The sequence below is a fragment of the Ursus arctos genome, unplaced genomic scaffold (genome assembly GCF_023065955.2).
Source record: "Ursus arctos isolate Adak ecotype North America unplaced genomic scaffold, UrsArc2.0 scaffold_18, whole genome shotgun sequence".
In the NCBI taxonomy this organism is placed as follows: domain Eukaryota; kingdom Metazoa; phylum Chordata; class Mammalia; order Carnivora; family Ursidae; genus Ursus; species Ursus arctos.
The window spans coordinates 34,770,999-34,794,136 of NW_026622852.1; the positions used below are offsets into that span (position 1 = coordinate 34,770,999).

The window sequence follows — 23,138 nt, forward strand, 5'->3', positions numbered from 1 at the left end:
CAGGAACTCCAGCTGGAGCAGGATTTGGGGTGGTCGTCCTCGAGAAGGCAGCCGTCGCAGAAACACTTGTCTCTGACGACACCTGCTGGTTGACATAACAATTAGCAAACATTCAACCCCTTCAGACTACAGAATTGTTTTCTCTTATGGGGCCCACAATACTGTGGGTGCTGCATTCTAGTGTTTGAATTCTAACAGCAATGAATAATATACCCAAAGCCCCAGGTATTGGGGGGGACACCTGCTTTCACATTTCTATCCTCTTTTCACTAGCTTCAGGTAGAATCAATAGAGTCTTGAAGAATATTGTCCTTCAATTATCTTATATGTTTCTTAGAACAAATATTCTTATCTCATGCTCATATGAAGCATTGACAACTTTTGGGTGTCCTCTGCAAGGGTTTACTGAAACTTCAACTAGGGAACTTATTCTTTGCGGTCGTTTGAGGGAAATAAGGAGAAGCCAACATTTATCTCTCATTGAAGACTCCAAGCAAGATAAAGAAAAAATGTTTCAAGATATCTTAGCAATTGATTCCTTTCCCTACTGCACACCTACTCTATGCCATCCCTCCTCTCAGGGAGCTCACAGTTCAGGGATGGAGAGGGGGCGGGTGTGGTCAGGGCCGTGGAAGCATGTGACATGTAGAAGCAGCAAGGGGATAGAGATGGAATCCAGGAATAAGATGAGGCCTGGGAAAAAGTCCTTCTTCCAAATCCTACATAGACATTCCCAGGGCAGAGGTTACCAGAATAGAGACAGGTATGTGCTAAAACATAGAGCTGTGAAGTGCTATCTGGGGTGTCCGCACTGGGATAGGAGTAGCCTCCAAAGAATTTGCTCTTGTGAAGTATGAGGCTGCACGGGAGGGTGATGGGGCCAAGGAGGCAGGCCAGGCCTCATCCACCTGCCAGGAAGCTTAGATTTCATCCTGTAGGTGTAAGCAACCACTGAAAAGTTTAAATTTAAGATTTACTTTTTATCAGATTATTTATTTCATTGGACTACCAATGCAGTAAGTACAGGACTTCCTTTGTAACTAACTGAGGTCAAATCTGAGTGCAAATTCCTCATTGAGATTATATGTAGTAGTTGAGAATTTTGTGCAGATTCAACACAAAAACTTCCAGTCCATTTGGAAAGTCTCTTAGTATTCTGATAATTAGATTTGACCTGTGTGTTTTAACACGGGGTCTTTTTATGTAGATATGTGGCGGAGCTGGATTTCTGCACCTTTTTTTTAAAGATAGATTTTATTTATTTGTTTATTTGTTTGTTTGTTTGTTTTAGAGAGAATGCAAGAGGGGAGAGGGGCAGAGGGAGAGGAAGAGGGAAAAGAATCTCAAGCAGACTCCACGCTGGGTGTGGAGCCTGAGGTCATGATCCCAGCAAAAACCTAAAGTTGATGCTTAACGGACTGAGCCATCCAAGCCCCCCATCTGTGCCTTTCATTTCAGAGCATCTGCACTGCCTTCTCTTCCTGTCCTTACAGGACTCTCCATGAAGCTTTGCCTACCACAAAAACCCAGGAAAATCCCACAGGTATCCATGCCGAGACCAAAAGCTAACAGTGGTTCATGTTCAGAGCCAGAGGCAGGAAATAAACTGATTCATTATTTTGTGCATAATTTTTCACCTTTTAGAGATATTAAGGATCGGGGTGCCTGGGTGGCTCAGTGGATTAAGCATCTGCCCTCGGCTTAGGTCATGATTCCAGAGTTCTGGGGTCCAGCCTCACTTGGAGTGCCCTGCTCAGCGGGGAGCCTGCTTCTCCCTCTCCTGCCCCTCCCTCTGCTTGTGCACTCTCTCGCTCTTGTTCTCTCTCTCTCGCAAATGAATAAATAAAGTCTTTTAAAAAATAATAAGTGATAGTGGATATATTTCCATTTTGCTTTTCACAACAGTGTAAGGTGCTCAGCTTGTGTTCATGCGACAGAATCAACACTTTTCCTCATGAAAGATGGACAAACAGAATCTCTTTTTCTCTCCCTCCTCCCTTCTGCTCCATCTTCAGCCACACCGTGCATATCTTTACACATTTGGCCTGGTCTAGCGGAAAAAGCGTGGACTTGGAAACTGATGGACTTGGATTTGAATCTTGCCTCCTCCCTGCCATTATGTTGTCAAGTCACTTCGCTTTTCCTCTTTTTTACCTGGGCAAAGGAGCTAATAATACCTTCTCTCGAGGATTGAGTGAGAAAAATATGTATAAAATGACTGAGACCAGTGCCCAAAACACAGCAGGTTCTTAATAAATGTTAGCTCCTTTCCCTTTTTTCTCTCCTTCCCTCGATACCAATGAATCATCAAAAGACCAGGAAGCACACAGCATTCAGACTGCAGCAGTGGTAACTGGCTATCAGTTCATGCTGTTCTGTGCTGTTCTATGGAGTCCACCTCTGAAACAGGTTAATTAAATAAGAGACCTTTTCTTAGCTTACGGATTTTCTGCCCCAATCTCTCTGTAAAGAGCGTGAGCTCTTTCAAGTACGGAGTCTGACGGTCATCAACCAGCTGCTCCGAGAGGAATCCAGTCCTGTCAATATTTGCTCACTGCTGGACACTGTCCATAACTCTGATGTGATCCCCAAAGCCAGGCTGTCTTGACCCATGGGTGGGGCTGCCCCATCTGCGCAGATAAGAGCTTGTGCCTGACTGGCCCGACCCCAAATCAGGAGAGGGTCTCTTAGCCACTCATGCCCAAGTGTGACTTTCTTATTAACAGGTATTACCTAACACACTGAGGGTGCTTGCTTACTAGCCAAGTCAACAGCCTAAAGGACATTACTCTCAAAGATTTGGTCCAAAGTTAATCTTTGACTTAAAGAGATAACATTTGTGGGGACAGTTCCCCCAAATTGTATATATTCTGTTCTATTGTACTCACCTACTCTTAATGTCCTGGAAATGCTGAGATATTGGCAAATTGTGCCTAAACAAAATTTGGCAGTGGGCATGACAATCAAAAGAAGGCCAAGTGACAAAAGATTGAAAAGCCACAAAGGAAAAAGACGTGGAAGCTGAAGAACCCTAATGTTGGCACACGGACGCGTGGTAGGAAATGTGCTGGTTTGCATGGCTTGAGCACTCCCCAACAGCAGTAATATAAACCATATAAACGCCTGCCCGAGGTCGGCTGTAGCCAAAGCTGGTGACGCCATGGGGAGGTAACGACGGCACTCAAACGTTACTCTGCTTTATTTGTACTTGAAGGATTTTAAAGTATGTTCAGGGCAATTTTTATTTTTGTGTTTAATAAGCTCAAAGGGTTGGAAAGGAGATGGTACTTCTACTATAGTTTTACAAAGGGAGTATCTTTCAGGAAATACATGAGTCAGGAGAAAGAGCCTTTGGACAGATCATATACCCCAAGCTGGGATTTAAAAGCTTTGAACTATACTCCAGGAAGCATCTTGTTTGCTCTGGAACTCCTAACTTACAGGGACACCCAAATGCTAATTATCAGTAGAAATTAATTTAGTAATCCCTACCTTCTACCCAGGTTAGGAGTCCTCGTAGAAGGCAGCCTGTTTCCACGCCACCTGCTCTGACAGTTGGACAGCAGAATCTGGTGCTTTGCACCTTCCATAGTACTCTCTCCTCTGTCTTTTGAAACAGCTGGTGCTAGTGCTTTTTGAAACCTGTCAATCATTTGCTCAGAGGTCTCTTCTGTCTGCTAGTATTCAGGACAAATGCCACAGTCCCCAGAGCCCACCCAATCCGGGATTCCCCTGGTCTGGATGGAAAGCATCCTGCTGCCTGCAGCACCCCAACATTGTGGCAGGAAGAGAGGGGAGACACCAAATGTCCTGTTTAACTTCTTGTTAGAGTCAAGGAAGAAGGAGGAAGTCATAGGACTTGATTAAATAAAGGTCATGGTTATCTGTAATTTCTATTATTTACAAAAGGTTGGCCTCCTATAGGAAATAGAAAATTAAAGTTATCACGAGATTCTTAGTTTGTCCTGGAGACAGATATGCGTGCATGGGGGAGTTAAGAGTGGAGTTACAGACTCTTGCCTTTCACTGGGAGTCACACATTCCTTTTGTATACATCTCTTTCTTTTCTTCCAAAGTAAGGAAGTCTGCAAAGTTGAGCTGATTACAGGAATATAATATTGATTTAAATAGCACAGTCTAGATAGATCTTCTTTTGGGTTGCTTTCATATCCCAGCAAGCAAAGAACTGCAAAGACTCATTCAAAGGCTATCCATATAGATAGCATAATTTGGGTACATAAAAAGTGTTCAGCAGATGTTGAATGAACTAACAAGTATCTAGAGTTCCAGAGGTGTAACCACATCATATATTTTAAGAAGGCAGATATTGAGCCTTTAAAAAATCATACCTGGGAATGGTTCCTCTGGTTTTCAAATACCTGGTCTGATAAATAAGATGCATTAATATTTTATGAATCAGATGTGCTAGTATGGTGTACATTGTTCCAGGAACAGCCATCATTTACTGAACACTTACTAAGTGAAAGCTACTGTAGTGTGGTCTTTATATGGATTATCTCTTTAAATCCTTATAGGAATCATGAGGCATTGAATTGTTCCCATTTATTTATTTATTTATTTATTTTCAAAGATTTCATTTTTAAGTAATCTCTACACCCAATGTGGGGCTTGAACGCACATCCTGAGATCAAGAGTCACATACTCTACCGACTGAACCAGCCAGGTGCCCCCAGTTCCCACTTTAAAGATGAGAACACAATGACTCAGATCAGAGGACCTCTAGCAGGTTACTAAAGTGTTCGAGCTACAGTCATTAGCAGAACTCTGGATTATGGGGGTTTATATAATAGCTCATGTTCACAAGAGAGATAAACACTCATAATCCAGTCTTCCTTTAGATTCGTAATTCTCCAGTTATCTCCTTATAATTCCTTTGGTGCCTGGGTATGTTCTTATTACTTCCCAGCCTTGTATAGGGCCAAGTCTTCCAATAACTAGTGGTAAATGCAGTGTGTGCATGCTGAAATCTTTTACTAGGTGCCAGCTGAGAGGAACAAGATGGTGCTGTTGAGTTGGACCCTCCTATCTGGACGTCCGCCAGCACCTCTTTTAACTCAAACTCAAAGTCACATCAGCAGCTTAGGTGCTCAAGCCAGGTAGTAGGAAATGTATTTTAAATCAAGAGTTTAGGGGCTGGTCCTAGCGTGCACAAAGGGCCTCATGCCCTGACCTGGGGTATCCTGGTCCATCCTTCTCTGTCACCTGCCATGACACAGACTCCTTGCTAGGGCAATCCTGCCTCAAGTCCTGGTGAGGTGATGTGGCCACCAGCCAAGAGTAAAATTTGTATCGTATTTTAAAAGCTCATTGTGAAAAAATACCCCCAATTATAGTTCTTTGGGGGCAAAGTCTGGTCTCGGTGTCCTATTTGTGGGCTGCACAAAGGTAAACATTTCCCCCAAAAACTCTTAGAGTGCCATCACCAATCTAAATGAAGAAGGAATTTAACTTATTTAAATTGCTATCCAGAGCTAAAGAAGAAGTTTGGGGCAGGATATCCAAGTCACCCAATTCAAAATTCTGGAGTCTTCCATAGCTTTTCCTTCTCCCCAGTCTTCTCCCAAGCCCCAACAAGGAACAAAGCTAGATTTATCTCAGGGCCTGTGTGGGACATAGTAGGTACTCAACAAAGTTTACTTATTGAGTGGACAAAGGAAAAGTGGGAGGGAGAGAAGGAAAGAGGGAGGGAGGCTCAGAACTTCAGTGTTCAAAATCTGCCCTAAAGTTAAAGTGTGAGGAAACAGCTCTTTTAAAAGTTATTTGGCAATGTGCATTAAAAATCTAAAGAATGTGCACATCGTTTAATCAAGTTAATTCTCTACTTAGAAATTAAAGATGTGCGAAAAGATTTTGCCACAAGTCAGAGTATTGTTCCTAATGATAAAATATTGCAACTAACCTAAAAGTCCAACAAGAGGGAGTCAGATCAATGAATTACAGTATATCTATACCTGTTCTTCCCCTGGTCTTTCCCAGCTCAGTAAATAGCATCTCTGTTAAACCAGTTGCTCAGGCTGGAAATCCAGCATCATTCCTAAATTTCCCGCCCTCTATTTCAACTGTTATTCTAAATCCTCTCATTTTCCAACATATACAGGGACTCATCTTACAGATGCATTAACTTAAGCAGGCAAGACATGCCATCAAGCCTAAAAGCCAGTGTGTGAAACAGCTATGAATGCTTTCAAGGATTTACCTGTCATATACAAAGGAAATATATTGTTCCAGTAGCTAGGGAAGTGGGTGTCGATGACTCCATCAACGTCATGTAGGATGAAATTAACTGAGAGACATAGAGAAACATGGACAAGGAAAAATTAGAAAACGATGATATAGGGTCATACACATAAAACATACAGTACTATGCTTTACAGATGATCTATGAGACTTTTCAAAGTTAATTTTAACTATATGCAATCAGTACTGCCTTAAGTAGCACTGAGCATCAGGTCCTCACTCTTGCCCTCCTCCCTCTGACCCCTTCACAGGGCAAAAAGTCCGCAGAGCTGAGGGGACATGGCCCCCCAAAGCCTACTTCCTTCCCCTGAGACCACACTGAAGAAACCCAGGCCCCTAGTACTCCCTCCTCCCAACAAGGCCTGAGTGGGTTTCTTCTCCAGATACCTCCTCCCAAAGGCGGATCCTGGCTGTGGCAGGTGGTGTGCTTGGAGCTTGGACTAGTGAGCTCAGGAGTCTACAGCGGAGCATCAGAAGCCCCTTCCAGTGTGGGCTGGAGCAAGGGATGGGAAAAGAATGGGAATAGGGTCTTCCATTTGTCCTCTTGCTTCTGACCCCATAAATGCTAGCAGCATCCTGGATGCAGTGTTTACTGCCACCCCCAACTCCATTACATCTCGTATCCACCTGTTCCTACCTCTACCCTACTCTAGACCCCATCACTTCTTATTTAGACTGGTGCTGTGCTCCCCTACCTAGTTTCCTGTCTTACGCTCTTGTCCCCCAATCCCTTCTCCTACACAGAATAGGCAGGGCGAGCTTTCTCTAATATGAATCAGATCACGTACCTGCCACAGGGTGAGAATACAATACATACTCCCAGCCATGGCATCGATGCCCTCCAGCTTCTGCTGTCTCAGCCTCAGCGAGCGCCAGCCACGTCCATCATCTTTCCGTTTCCAGCGCTTGCTAAGAATTTTTCCACTTCAGGGGCGCCTGGGTGGCTTAGTCATTAAGCGTCTGCCTTCGGCCCAGGGCGTGATCCCGGAGTCCTGGGATCGAGTCCCACGTCGGGCTTCTCCGCTGGGAGCCTGCTTCTTCCTCTCCCACTCCCCCTGCTTGTGTCCCTTCTCTCGCTGGCTGTCTCTCTCTGTCAAATAAATAAATAAAATCTTAAAAAAAAAAAAAAGAATTTTTCCACTTCAGGGCCTTCAACTAGGCTGCCCCCTTGGTCTGGAAGGTACTTCCTCATCATTCACATGCCATCCATGTCCTTCAAGTCCAGACTGATCCCTCCTTCCTCCCTTATTCCCTCAGACAGACCTTCTTCAACACCCTGTGTACCTCATCTTCTCTTACTACCCTCTTCTTTTCCTTCACGGCTTTTTACCCCAATTCAGCCACTGCAGGTACTTCCGCTGTTTGTTTCATGCCTATTACCTCCATCCAGTTGTAATCATCACGTTCAATAACGTGCAGGCCAGAACGTTGTACTATGGAGTACATGTGTGCGATTAATTAACCTGTAAATGGAGTCCCATTCTGTCATAAAAATAATGTTTACCGGCATAGAAAGTTGCACAGGATGTAAATTGAAATGAAAAAAGCAGACTGTATAGTAATAGAATCCCATTTTTGTTTTTAAAAATGTGTATATATTCTACACATATGTTTGTGTGTGGTAAAAAGACCTGCAAGGTGCTACAGTGGTTTTCTGGGTTGCAAAATGGTAAGTGTAGTTTATTTTCGCTTATCTTTTAAATACTGAGTGTGTATTATCTTCATAATAAGAACGTATCTTAGTTTTTATAACTAAATAAAGACATTAGTATCCACCTGTACAGAAACTATCACAGTAAACTGACCTTTTTTTTTTTTTTTTTTTTTTTTTTTTACAGATTTTATTTATTTATCTGACAGAGACAGCCAGCAAGAAAGGGAACACAAGCAGGGGGAGTGGGAGAGGAAGAAGCAGGCTCCTAGTGGAGGAGCCTGACGTGGGGCTCGATCCCAGAACGCCGGGATCACGCCCTGAGCCGAAGGCAGACACTTAATGACTGCACCACCCAGGCGCCCCCTGACCTTTTATTTGAAAGTAGATTAGATGCCCAGCATTATGGGAATATTGAGCCAGGGTATGGCACATCAATTTAATAAAATGGTAGGTCACCATTAAAGAATCATTGTGAAGGATGCAACAGCATGGAAAATGCTAATGAGATGATATTAACTTAGAAATTTAAAAAGTGGGCTGGGGTACCTGCTTGGCTTGGGGGTTGAATGTCTGCCTTCCGTGCGGGTTGTGATCCCGGAGTCCTGGGATTGAGCCCCGCATCAGGCTCCCTGCTCAGTGGGGAGCCTGCTTCTCCCTCTCCCTCTAGCTGCAGCTCCCCATGCTTGTGCTCTCTCGCTCTCTCTCTGTCAAATAAATAAATAAGATCTTTTAAAAAAACTGAAAAAAAGAAATTTAAAAAGTAGGATGAAATGATAAAAATAATTTTTAAATGATGTTATCACTTCACAGTGATAGAATTATGGTCATTTCTTTTGTTCAACAAACTCCCTGTAATATCATTTTCTACATTTCTACATTCTTGAACAATCTATGTCTGATCTCTTCTTGTTGCATATTAATTTTTTTGGTAAGAATATTTGTAGAATTTAGGCTTTCTGTATAAATGACCTCGAAATAAAATCTCCAGTTCCCTGGGATGTGAAATGCATCACTAATTCCACAAGGTGGCAATATCATAGTCATTAAGCCACAGGAGGGAATTTGCTGCGTTACTCAGCGCATTGCGCCGTTCAGAACGTTATTTCTTCTTATCTGATCTTTGATTTACATTGGCATTTACATTCCTTTGAAGTCCTAAAAATGTAATCTGTTTTGTGGTTTTTATTTTTAAATTATAAAGTAAATAATTCCCCTGACTGGGAGGATGTGAAAGTCTCTCTCTGCCCACACATTTTTGGTTCCTCACTACTTCTTTGCTTCCTAAGTCTTTCATTTTTAAAAATAACTATTAAATAATATCAACTGTTATTTCCTGAAAACATTTTATGAGCAAGTCATTGTTCTGGGTCCTTAGATACATTACCTCATTTACTCTTGCTGAGTGAGAGAGTGTGTATGTATCTGTCTATCTGTCTAATTCAGGGCATATTGAAAATAAAAGCTTACAGTAAATTAGATACATATTAAATAATTTCTATCCTCTGTTTTTCCTTAATATAAAATATGAGAATTATATTGTGTGTTATAAAAAATTCCTTGCAAACAGGGCTAATAGATTGATAACCTTCTTTCATTTTATGTACTATATTTTCTTCAGTCTTTCTTCTATAATAAATTCAGCAGTTCCCTCTCAAAATTAAAGAATTATTAATAATGTTAACATGATCACCTTTGTATAGAATCTTTATCTTTGTCCATTGTTAAGGATACATTCCTGGAACTTGAATGACTTATTAGGTAAAAAGAAATGAACTTTTAGAAGGCTCTTGTTAAGTTAAAGGTTTAACCTGATGATCAAAGTAACACATTTTCCTTTCAATATATGTAGCAGCTATTTCCAGAAAAGAGAGAAAAATTATTCTGCATCCTCCTAATAAGAATTAAGTACTTTTATGATTTTGGTTTATTTCCTACTATACATTTATGTATCTATTATATTTATCCACGTTTATGTCTCATTTCCACAGAGTTGATAATAAACATACACACATAGAAACTTTCATATCCTGTCCTTGCCATTTAACATTATATGCAGGTATGTATATATACACAAACGTATTTCAGATCATTCAATATTCTTCAGAAACATGATTTATAATAGTGGATTTATATTTCCTTATATTAGTGTTTTATCATTAAACTTTTAGATTATGTATAATCTTTTGATTGTAGAGATGTATTTGTCATACTGCTGATTGGTTCCTTAAGATAGACTTCTGGAAACGGTACCGCTAGATCAAAAGGTAAAGGTACTTCTTTATGAATGGTGATACATGTTGCCAAATTGCTCTCAAGAAAGGCTGTACCAATTTACTAAAGTAAATATTTACTAAGGTCTACGAATGTCCCCATTTTCCCACACCTGGCAGATACTCATAACACCATTCTCATTCACTTCTGATAACCCTAAAGCCAGAAGATGAATGACAGTCTCTTGTTTTTACTTGCACTTCTTTGCTAGTGAATCGAATATTTTGCATTCATTTATCAGCCCTTTATATTTCCTCTTCTGTAAATTCTCTGTTCAGGTCCTTTGCCAAGTTTGCTCTTGAGATATCACTGCTTTCCTTACTGTTGGATAAAAGATTTTCATATATTAGGGATATTGGCACTCTTTCAGTCATACATCATCTAAAGTATTTTTCCTTATTTATAATTTGTCTTTTAATTTTGTTAGTGATATTTTATCTACAATTGGTTTAAATTTTTACGATAGACAAATTTATTTTGTGTTGTTTTTCCAATTTTTTGTTCAAGTTTTTCCTTATTCTCCTAAATCAATAAAATACTTACCTAGATATTCTTCTATTTTTTCCCATTTTTTCTTTTTAAAATTAATGCATGGTTTATGTTCTGTTTTAATGGTTTTATCTATCATTTTTCATATTTATTAATGGCTGGAAATAATTTTGTTATACAATATGAAATGAGGCCCATATTGAATATTTAACAAATTTCTACCCAATCATTTATTGAATAATTCATCCCTTCCCCCACTGGTTTGTAAAGATGTTTTATCATATGCAGTAGACTCCTTCATATTTCCAGGAAGTGTAGTAGTAGCCAAGAGTTTGGACGTTGTGATCTCCCACATCTGGGTTCAGATTCCGGCTCTGCTATTTTTTTGGTTTGGAGGAAGTTACTTAGCTCATCAAATCCTACGTTTCCCCATCTATAAAAGAGGTATTGTAGAGAGGACCCTAATATATGGCGCATACAGAGCATTTAGCGTGAGGTGTGTCACCTGGGAAACATTCTACAGACTACGTATTAGCTACTATGATTACGACTGTGATATGGGTAAAGTTATTCCATATTTTAATACATCTCAATGTTCTTGAATGCTGTAGAAAGCTTTAATGAGTTACTGGGAATCTGAAAAATGAGACAAAGCTACCTTTGTTGTAACCTGTAATGAGTTACTGGGAATTTGATTAAAAAATAAAACAAAGCCGCATTCACATCTCCACAGTGGATATTAGCTAGGCTCGCTCACAGCTGAGAGATGCACTTCCACAACCACAGGGCACACAATTCATATTATGCAATAGAAGGAAGACCTGAAGGATAAAAAAGCAAAACCAAAAATGGATTATCTCAAAACCTGGAGGGATTTGAGGGTAGTTTTACTTTAAGTTTTTTACAAAAATTATGTATGTTTAGGGAAGAGCAATAAAGAAGTTTCCATTGAAAAAACTGCATACCTGAACAAAGTTAGAGATGAATCATCACCGAGATTTAGAGCTCACTACAAACAGTAAAAACATCAAAGCTTAAATCTGTAAACACAGAGAAGCCTTGTAGGAACTGTTGCAAGGCATATTTCTTGTTTCATCGATCTCTGGTTTCCTGTGTCAGTTTTGTTTATTGTAGTTTTAGATTGCACTTTCGTATCTGTGAAGCCAGTTCCCTCCTTAATCTTTATTTTGAAATTTTATTTAATAGCAACTCTTGCCCATTATTCTTCCAGATGAAATGCAGGTTCATTTTTAAGCCTTTCCACCTGCCTACCTGCCATCTCCACTTGGATTTCTAACAAGCGTGGCAAATTTAACATTCCCAAACGAACTCTCCTCAGTAAACAGCCACTCTGCCCTTCCATTTGCTGAGAACAGAAACTGTGAATCATCCTTGACCACGCTTGTTCTCTCACGTCCTACACCCAGCCCATTAGCAAATCCTGTCAACTCTATTTTTCCATGGAGAGCCATAATACAATCATTCTCACCTCCTCCATTGCTGCTACTCTTTATTTCTTACCTGGAAAATGGCAACAGGTTCCTAACTCATCTTTCTGCTTCCAGCCTTGTCCCTCTACATTTTATTCTCAACACAAGAGTCAGAGGGATCCTTTTAAAATCTAAGTCAGATCTCTTCAGTCCTCTGCTCGAAACTCTCCAAAGGCTTGCCATCGCCCTCAGAATAAATTGAAAAAGTTTCGGAGTCCCGACATGATTCACCCTCCACCCAGTCCCACTGCTGCTCTCAAGTCATTACCTACCATTCTCCCTTCAATCACTGTGTTCCACCTGGAGACTTCCTCCTGCTTCTTGCTGTTCTTTGTACGACCAGGTATGTCTCAGGACTTTTGTACTTGCTTCCACACGTCTCATGCCCTCATTTGCCTCAGGTCTCAGTACAAATGTTACCTTATCAGTAAGGCCTTCCTTGAACTACTTACAGAAAATAGTAACCCCACCACCACATTCCCTGTCTGGTTAATATCCTTTATTTTTCCATATAGCATTCATTATCCTTTGATGTGTAAAATCAATTGGTAACAGTTTACTGTCAAAAAGGTCTCTGCAATTTTAATTAGAAGGCTATTAAATTTATAAATTCATTTGGAAAACATTAGTTTAAAAAATAATTATCCTTCCCATTCAGAATTGCCCCTGAAAAGAGAGTGTAACTCTGACCAGTTCCAAGAGCCTCCCAGAGACAAATGGACAAATAAGACCCAAATTCCAGTCCATATGGTATGGCTAAAAGAATTTGAAGCCTGGTAAATTTTAAGCAGGTATAACTCCACATGTCCACCCCAGCACCCTCAAATTCATCTGATAAATATTTATTGAGTTCCTGTTCTCTACTGTGTACAATAAACCAGTCTTGATTGAGGACTTCTATTTCTGGCGTATTTCCAACTTTTTCCAAGGTTACCAAAAACAGTAAGTTGACTCTATTATCATTTTTCATAGGCTAACAACAGTTGAATGGTGGCTCTAGTTTTTGAACTGTTGCTTTATAGACCTTCTCTTTGTCAATAATTACCTTGTAGGCCAACTATCTCTTCAGACCACTCCTTGTTAGAAATAATAAAACCTTATCATTTGTGCATAACAGAATGTCTGTTGTTCTATTTCACTTTGTCGAAGGTAGGTGGGGGGAGGCATCTGCAGGATTGAAGAAAACACCCAAAAGGATATCATGTTATTAATAGGGAAGGTATAAAGAGAAGGGGGCAGAGACAATGATTCTCTGGGCCTGGAAGTTTTGTCCAAAAGTTCTGTTGCAATGTGGTTTTCCAGAACATCCAGAGTTGGATCCCAGAGATGATGGAGTAGCACGCGATAGTTTGTATCTGGTAATGTTCTATTATGATTACAGCTGGAACAAGAACCATAACTCTGAACTTTGGAACAAAGATGGTTTTCTGCTCAGCACAAGTTTTATTACAGTGCATTACAGCAAACCCAGAAAGACAACCCTGATTTTTTTTAAAAAGATTTAATGTATTTATTTATTTGTTTATTTGAGAGAGAGAGAGACAGACAGAGAGAGGACACACATGCGCACACCCATGAGCCAGGGGAGGGACAGAGGGAGAGAATCTCAAGCAGACTCCACTGAGACATGGGACTCCATCTCACAACCCTGAGATCATGACCTGAGCCAAAACCAAGAGTCAGACGCTTAACCAGCTGAGCCACCCAGGTGCCCCAAGACAGCCCTGATTTTTAGAAAAAAATTTTCCTTTTTAAGTTGCTTAAAGTTGAGCCTTACATTTGCCATTATAACAACTAAGAATTTCTGTTCATCAAAAGACACCATTAAGAGAGAAAAGACAAGCCACAGACTGGAAAAATGACATTTTTCAATACCCACTTGATAAAGGGTTCCTATCCAAAATTGATAAAGAACTTCTGCAAATGAGTAAGAAGAAAACAACCCAAATGGGTAAAAGACTTGAACAGGCACGTCCCGAAAGAGGACAGTCAAATGTTCAATGAGCATGTAAAAGGATGCTTACCGTCTTCAGTTATCTAGGACATGCAAATTAAAATCACAGTGTGATACTACTACCCACCCACCAAAATGGCTGAAATTTAAGGTGGCGGCTAGGTTGTGGAGCAACTGAAACTCTCATTCACTGCTCATGGGAAAATAAATCAGCGCAAGCACATTGGAAACTTATTTGGCTATATTATTAAAGCTAAAAATAAATATATGTCCTAGGATCCAGCAAGTTCACTTCTGTATATGTGCTCAATGGAAGTGCATGCATAAGTGTGCCAAAAGATGTATTTAATAATCCTCATGGATGGGTGATTTATAAGAGCCAAAAACTGGAAGAAACTCTATGTCAAATATACTTCAATTTTAAAAAATAGTAAAGGGGCGCCTGGGTGGCTCAGTCGGTGAAGCGTCTGCCTTCAGCTCAGGTCATGATCCTGGGGTCCTGGGAGCGAGCCCCACATTGGGATCCCTGCTCCATGGGGAATCTGCTTCTTCCTCTCCCTCTGCCTGCTGTTCCACCCGCTGTGCTCTCTCTCTGTCAAATAAATAAAAATAAATGAAGTCTTCAAAAAAATATAATAAAAATTTTAAAATAGTAGCTGGGAATAATTCATGTCCACAACAGTCAAATGGATTAATAAATTGTGGTATATTTAAACAATAGCATACGACACAGAAGTGAAAAAGAATGTGTTATAGCTAACTTGAAACAACATGAATAAATCATACAGATACAATATTGAGCAAAAAGCTAGACACAAAAGAGTACATACAGTGTGACTTCATTTAACTCAAGTTTAAGAACAGGAAAACGTCATCTGTGGTAAAAGAGGACAGAATAATGGTTACTTTGTGGACTGTTTTGACTGAGATGGGGCATGAGGGAATCTTCCTAGTGCTGGAAATAGTCTGTATGTCAATCTGGACGTTACATGGATACATACGCATGTAAAAATGCATTAGCCATGTGTACTTAAAATTTGTGTACTTTATTGTATTTAAGTTGTAATTAAAATTTTTAAATGTATATTAAAAAATAAACTTTTCCAGACACCATCCTATATTCTGTGAAGTCAGACAACTGCCCCTTCTTATCCCCAGCAGACAGCTAGAGGGGTATTCTCTGAAGAGGGTACAATAGAATTTAAGGGGACATCAGAAGCAGGGCTACCTCGCTTAAATCAGGGGATTAATTGGAAGTCTGAATACTGGAAGAGAGGACCTGAGGCCTTCTTCCGCCTTATAGCTCCTGAAATTCTAGTAACTGGGCCTTTGCCCACTAAGTAGGAAATTGGAAAATTATTCTCTGGGGAATCTGACTGGGCCAAGGGAAAATACCTAAAGAAACTAACACGAGTTCTCCAAATAAAAGGCCCAGCCAGATCACCCTTAGTGAAGCACTTCAGTAATAAAATCTACCCACAAATAAAAGACTTCCAATAGTTTTTCATGCCCCATTCTTTTTTTTTTTAAGATTTTATTTATTTATTTATTTGAGAGAGAGAGAGTGTGAGAGAGCACAAGCAGGGGGAGGGGCAGAGGGGAGAGGGAAAAGCAAACTTCTCACTGAGGAGGGAGCCTGATGCAGGGCAACCTCAGGATCCTGAGATCATGACCTGAGCCCAAGGCAGCTGCTTAACTGACTGAGCCACACAGGTGCCCCTCGTGCCCCATTCTTAAATAAGAATTGCCAGACCCTTGAAGCAAGTCTCTATGACAAGAGAGAGATCAAAACAAAGAGAAAACAACAAAAAATGACTTGGAGGAAGCAGAAGTAAGGTAGAAGAAAACATTTTAAAAAGTACTGAATTCAGGGGCTCTGGGGTGGCTCAGTCGGTTAAGCAGCCAACTCTTGATTTCCTCTCGGGTTGTGATCTCAGGGTCCTGGGATTGAGTTCCATGTTGGGCTCCATGCTCAGGGGGGAGTCTGCTTGAGGATTCTCTCTCTCCCTCTTCTTCTGCCCCTCCCACAGCACTCTCTCTCTCAAATAAATAAATATATTTTTTTAAAAAGTACTAAATTCAGATAGATAATAGAAAAGATTATATAGTGAAAATAAATTGTTATTTAAAAGAGGAGGATTCAGAGAAAAAAAGAATTCTTAAAAAGTAACAACAGAACAAAAATGTAGAACTCAGTAGAAGAGTTAAAAGATGAATTTGAGGGGCGCCTGGGTGGCACAGCGGTTAAGCGTCTGCCTTCGGCTCAGGGCGTGATCCCGGCGTTATGGGATCGAGCCCCACATCAGGCTCCTCCTCTATGAGCCTGCTTCTTCCTCTCCCACTCCCCCTGCTTGTGTTCCCTCTCTCGCTGGCTGTCTCTATCTCTGTCCAATAAATAAATAAAATCTTTTAAAAAAAAAAAAGATGAATTTGAGGAAATCTCTCAGAAAGTAGGGCAAAAACAAGGTGGAAAAGATAAAATTAGAGATTCATTCCAGGGGATTCAACATCCAAATTATAGGCACTCCAGAGAGGTTGCAGGGGAGGGCCCACTGGGAGGGAGGGAGGGAAGGAGAGCAAGGGAGAGGAGGGGAGGGGAAAAATGTTATACATAGAAAAAGGATCAAGAATCAGAATGACAATGGCTTTCTCAACAGAGCACTGGTAACTACAAAAAAACGGAAGGACACCTTCAAAATTCTGAAGGAAAATGGTTTCTGTTGTAGATTCTCCATCTATCCAAACTATGAAATAAATGTGAGGGTAAAATAAAGACATTTCAGATATGTAAGGAATTTACATGGGATCATAACAACCATACCAGATCATAACCAAAGATAATTGATCACTCTAAATGTTTTCTACACACACAAAAAAATAATAATCATGATCAACTGTTTTTATTTCAAGGAGGTAGAATGAGAAAAAATTAAGTCAGAAGAAAGGATGATTAAAAAAATAATACATGAGAGTAAAATTTGAAACCATTTAAATTCACTTTTCATTCTACAAATATGTACCTAGTGTCTACTTTTTGCCAGCACTGTTTGGCTTTTATTGTTTGAGAGAGAGAGAGAGCACGCACAAGCAGGGGGGAGGGGCAATGGGAAAGGGAAAAGCAGACTCCCCGCTGATCAGGAAACCTGCTATGGGGCTCAATCCCAGGACCCCGAGATCATGACCTGAGCCAAAGGTAGCTGCTTAACCAACTGAGCCACCCAGGTGCCCCTTGTTAGCACTGTTTTAAATGTTTAGAGTACAGTGGTGAAAATAGACAAAAGTCTTTGCCCTTCTAAAGCACATTAGGGAAATGTTTAAATAATAATCATACATCCACTTAGTGAAATATTATATAACTCTTAAAAATATATAGGAATACCAGAGACATAGGAAATATTTGTAATGTGAGGCAAAAAGAACGCAGGCTTGACCAAAGATAAAAGGGAAGTCATAAACCTGAAATAGGTATGCTACAATGGTGAAATGATGAATAAATTTTTCTTTTTGTAAATATTCACTTTAATTTTATCCTGGGTTTTTAAACGGACAAGGGAAACATCAAAAAGTTTTAAAGAACAGAACTGGTAAAAATCCTATGTTGGCTGTTTAAAATTCGATGCCTAGCATTTCATTTGGAAAGAGTTGCTGTCAAATATGTTTCTTATCTGAAATCTTTATAACTAATAGCTCCTTGCTAATAGGATACTATTTGCTAGTAGGGTACTAACAGATATGGCATTTAAGTTCAGGTGTCATCTAAAAAATGGTCCAACAAAGGGGTATTGTTTCTCTTCCTTAAGAGAGAGAATGGTAAATTACCCACTCCTGGTGGGAAAAATATGGCCATTTGGTGAGATGTTATCGTGAACGCTTTCTTTTTACTCCAGCTCTGCAGGGAAAAATGAGGGTATTGAAAGGAATGCAGATCCAATGTTAAATTGGAGGCTAGAAAGAGCAGTGAAACTTTGCCTATTAATTAGCTCTATGAGCTAATGAGCTCTATGAGCAAGGTGAATAGGCTCCCTAAAACTGAACCAGAGAAAAGTCACCGGCAGCTTTAAGGCAGCTGATACCATGGTTTTCCATCAAGGACACTCTAATATTCCTGGCCGGTGAGGGAATAGTACCAGCGGTGATGTTACTGAGCTACTTTATATATGGTGGTAGTGAGAGCTTACTTTTGCATCATGTGTTTGTAGCAAACACGAGACTTCAGGAAATCTTGAGTGAGATCCCGTGTACACAACTGCTGTATCCTCTATAGGAAGAAAACTTTCTTGGATCAGCTAATTAGATCTAGTCTTGGACATGAAATCTGGGCTCCCAAGGGATCTGACATAAAGGGAAAATTCAGGGAGTCTTGAAATGAATGTTATAATCATGTTTCGGGATGAGTTAGAGGCTATGAGTTTTTTCGTGTCCAAGGGCAGTAGGAAAGATAATGATTGCATCAAAGTGTCATATAAAATCTTATTCAATCAGGCTACACACATTATAAAGAGATATCATGTCTTTTTATTGGTTCAGAAAAGAAATATAGACAGAGTGGCATTAATAAAACAAATGTGATAAAATGTAAATAATTACAAATCTTGGTGAAGGTGATACAGGAGCTCTTTCTCTTCTTTGCAACTTTTCTAGAAGTCTAAAATTATTTCGAAATAAAAAGCTACTAAAAAGAGAGGAAATTCCTAGTTTGCTTAGAGTTTTAAATCATGAATGAATGTTGAATTTTATCAAATTCCTTTTCTGTATCTATAAGGATGAATACATACATTTTCTTTTATGCTATTAATTGGCTATATAGTGAGATTTTAGTGTTAAACCAACTTCGACTGCTTGAAATAAACACACATTTTATGTTTAAAAAAAGATTACACACATTATTTATATTTGGCTTCTTAAACATTATTTTGCTGTCTTAAAATAGGAGGAAAGCTAACTGTAACATAGTCTCTTGGATGGGATCCTGGGATAGAAAAGGACATTAAAGAAAATTAATGAAATCTGAATAAAGTGTAAAGTTTAATTAATTACTATATACCAATATGGGTTCATTAGTTTTAACAAATGTACACAGTGATATGAGATAGAAACAGTAGGGAAACAGGGTATGGGGTTTATGGGAACTCTCTGTATCGTTTCTGCAACTTTTCTGTAAATCTAAAACTGTTCTAAAATTAAAAAGTGCATTTAAATTAAAAAAATACAAGCAAAAACTTTTATCTCAATTTCAGACAAATTACAGATTTGGCCTGAGCCTAGTGTTCCGGCCACAAGACGGTGACCTAAGCATCCATCACTTTCAGATGTCAGTCTAATCACAGCTTCTGTTAGTTTCAGTGGCAGGAAAAAAAATCTTGAAAGTTGAACCTGCAAATCAAAATATGTAAAACCATAAAACGTGGACCTGATGAGACAGCCAAATTTAGAAGAGGTGTTCTGGAGCCTAGGAAAGCATTGTCATTTTTTGAGTGAGAAACTGATGCAGTGAGAACAGTGACTAAGGGATTTATTCTTTTCTTTTTTTTTTAAAGATTTTATTTATTTATTTGACAGAGATAGAGACAGCCAGCAAGAGAGGGAACACAAGCAGGGGGAGTGGGAGAGGAAGAAGCAGGCTCCCAGCGGAGGAGACTGACGTGGGGCTCGATCCCAGAACGCCGGGATCACACCCTGAGCCGAAGGCAGATGCTTAACGACTGAGCCACCCAGGCGCCCCTAAGGGATTTATTCTATCAGCACTTTGCAAAATGCATTGACGATGGGGAGACATCTGCGGCAGGGGATCAGCAAAAAGGCAGTAATTGGCATGTGAAACAAAGGTCTCAAGACGAAAACCCTAAAATGAAATGTAGGGCAAGGGTTTCATGCGATGTTATTCTTAGTGCTACATACAACCTGTGTTAGGCGCCTGGGGACAAGTAGGGCCAATGGGGGAGACGTGTATCAAGGCGATCTTAGCCTGGCTCCGCTGCACGTTTGAATCCCAGAACTGCTGTATGTCCCCTTGTTCAAGTCCAAACTCTCCTGGTGTCTTGTCACCTCTGCTTGTCCTTGCAGCCGCCCGGCGCTTGTTTGATAGTGGAGCTGGAGTCAATGCTTCTTTTCTATTTTTAACCCATCCTAATGGGTTTTTAAAAACTTTTTATTTGGAAAATATTTCAAACGTAGAAAAGCTGCAGGGATAAGAATGGTACACAGAACACTACAGACTCTTGTTACACCTATTGTTCAACATCTCTCTCTCTCTCTATATATATCTATATATAATATTGGGTGTACATATATATATATATATACACATATATATGGATGTGTGTACAGCCAATATTTTTGAACCACTGGAGAATAATTTGCATACATCATGTCCCTTTAGTCCTAATGATTTCATTGTGTATTTCCTAAGAATAAGGATATCTTTTTATAAAACCACAGTATATCGTTGTCAACAATGGTACACTTTACTCAGTCACCATTTCTTGAATTGAACCGAACAATAGGAACACCCATTATCCTGGTTTGACCTGTCCTACTGCTGAGTCACAGAAGAGAGAAATCCAAAGTCTCATTTGAATTTCAGGTGTGGGTCTTTGAGAGTGCCACAGATGTGGATTTTTCAGATTCCTTTTGAATTTGACTCATGATGTGTTCGAGTCCATTGTTCAGCTATTCTAAAAACATCTTTTTCAAAGGATAATGCTGGTACCGATATTGGTGGACATTCATTATCATTCAGGCCGTGCTCTGAGCACTTTATATTAATGCACTTAATTCTCACAACTGTAAAGGAACATACATGACAATCTTCGTTTTCTACAGGGGGAAACGTAGGCACAGAAGTTAAATAACTAGACCCCAAGTATACAGCTGATGAGGGCACAAAATCAAGATTTGAATTCAGGCTCTTCTCTTATTTGTTAATGTGTGTGTGTGTGTGTGTGTGTGTGTGTGTGTGTGTGTGTAGCCTTCTTACATTTCACAGCGTCTTCTCTAAAGATGACCCCTGCTATTTCTTGTTATTGATCGATTCTCCTGGTGTCGTGTTCCCCTAGGAGAGAAGCATTCATTTTCTTGATGTGTTTATTTTTCAGCTGAAGCGAAGGTGACCGGTCCCATGAGCCCGGAAGAGGGAACTCAGAAGAGCCTGTTGACACGAGGCTCTCCCACTCACCAGCTGCTGAGAGCGTGTGGATGAAGAGCTGGATCTCATTACTTCACTGGAAGCGTGCGACCACGTTGCCCAACCACCAACAGCCAAGTGGCTTTGGCGCAGTGGGGCTGCCTCGTAAATGATTCATCGGAGTATTTGATACAACTCCATCTCGCAGCAGTGTCTTCAAAGTCAGCTTTGCCTTCTTATCTAGCCCCGTGTATGTTTGTGCGCTCGCTGCGGCTTCCCTCCAGCGCAGCTATTGGCCTGAAGGCTGGATCCACAATGGAATTCTCTTCCTTCGGGCTATTTATAGAGCCAGTGTGGGTTCATAACTATGTATTGAATGCCTGTTCCTTGCCAGTCGGTAGGCTGGATGCTTGAAAACATTTCATCGTCACAAAAATCCTGGGTTGCACCTCCTTTCTCCATTTTGCCTCCGAAGAAACAGAGAGAGAGGCTCAGAGAGGTCGTGCGCTCTGTGTCAGATCACACAGCTGGCGGAGACAGGGCTCGATCTAGATCCCTCACTTGAACACGCTGCTTTACCTGTCACTACTGTAGGGATAATTAGCCCATCGTATCATCACCTGTACTCCTCTCGTAACTAGAGCCCGGGATGGGGCTATCTGTGTATGGGAAATGTCTGAGACGGAGCATCAGGGAGGATTGAGAGGCACTTGAATAATCATGGAATTATTTTCTAAGAAAAATAACACGATGTGCTTTTAGGTCAAAGGTTGATAAGCTATGGCCTGTGAGTCCAATCCAGCCCCCAACCTATTTTTGTAAATAAAGTTTTATGGGAACACAGCCATGTCCAATCCTGTGTGTTGTCTGTGACTGCTTTCTCTCTACAGTGGCTTAGTTGCATAGTTGTGGCAGAGCTCCTATGGCCTGCAAAGCCTAAAATATTGACTCTCTGGGTGTTTCCAGAAAAAGTTAGCTGATCCCTCTTTTAGGTGACTTAGGAAGAAAGCCAACAGTTTTCATTAAGGCCAAGTTATTATTTTTTCCATTGGACTGAAAAACTACTTAAAGATTTGTAATGCTGAGATAATCACTGTATTCTAATGGTGGTGGTGGTGGTGGCAGAGTCGGGATGGGGGGTTTGGGGATCTAACCTGGGAAGGTTAAGGGACAGGGACTAGAAGGGAGACATCTGGGCCTCTGGATTCCCAGTCAACTCCTCACCCCAGACTTATCCCACTCATGTCCTTCCTATTCCTCCTGCCAAATCAAGTTTCCTAAAATAACCCTTTGCTCATAAACCTGTAAGTGGCTTCCCACTTACAACATGCTCAAATCCCAACACCCAGCCTGGAATTTAGAGACCATAACAATCTGACCCCTACTAATCTCTTTCCACATCCTTCCTTTTTTTTTTTTTTTTTTTATCATGAGGAAGTCATGCCAAATTTGAATTTATATCTCAAAGCCAATTTGTCTTTGATTCATTTTTTTTAGTCTTTTTAAAATGTTAATTCTAGTATACTTAACATACAGCGTTACATTAGTTTCAGGTATACTATTAATATAGTGATTCAACAATTGTATGCATTATTCAGTGCTCATCATGGTAAGTGTACTCTTTAATTCCCATCACCTATTTCACCCATCCTCTCACCCTTTGATTCACTTTTTTTTTTTAAGAGAGAGAGAGAGCGTGTGCGCATGTGCGGTAGGAGGAGGGGCAGTGAGAGAGGGAGAGAGAGAATCCTAAGCAGGCTCCATGCTCAGCACTGAGCCTAACGAGGGGCTCGATCTCAGTACCCTGAGATCATGACCGGAGCTGAAATCAAGAGCTAGGTGCTTAACCTGAGCCACCCAGGTGCTGATTCACTTTTGTGTAAGCAGAAAAGTACACAT

General features: G+C 40.3%; 1 protein-coding gene across 2 annotated transcripts in view; it reads left to right on the forward strand.

Moving 5' to 3' along the window:
- Window positions 1-22,090, forward strand: part of SLC44A1 (solute carrier family 44 member 1) — a 190,867-nt gene extending 168,777 nt beyond the window's left edge. For both annotated transcript variants that reach the window (XM_048223005.2, XM_026506082.3), the window contains exon 16: window positions 21,211-22,090. In XM_048223005.2, the coding sequence (XP_048078962.1) occupies window positions 21,211-21,225 (15 nt within the window). In that variant the 3' untranslated portion in view covers window positions 21,226-22,090. The remainder of the gene's footprint in view (window positions 1-21,210) is intronic.
- Window positions 22,091-23,138: the final 1,048 nt, after the last annotated feature.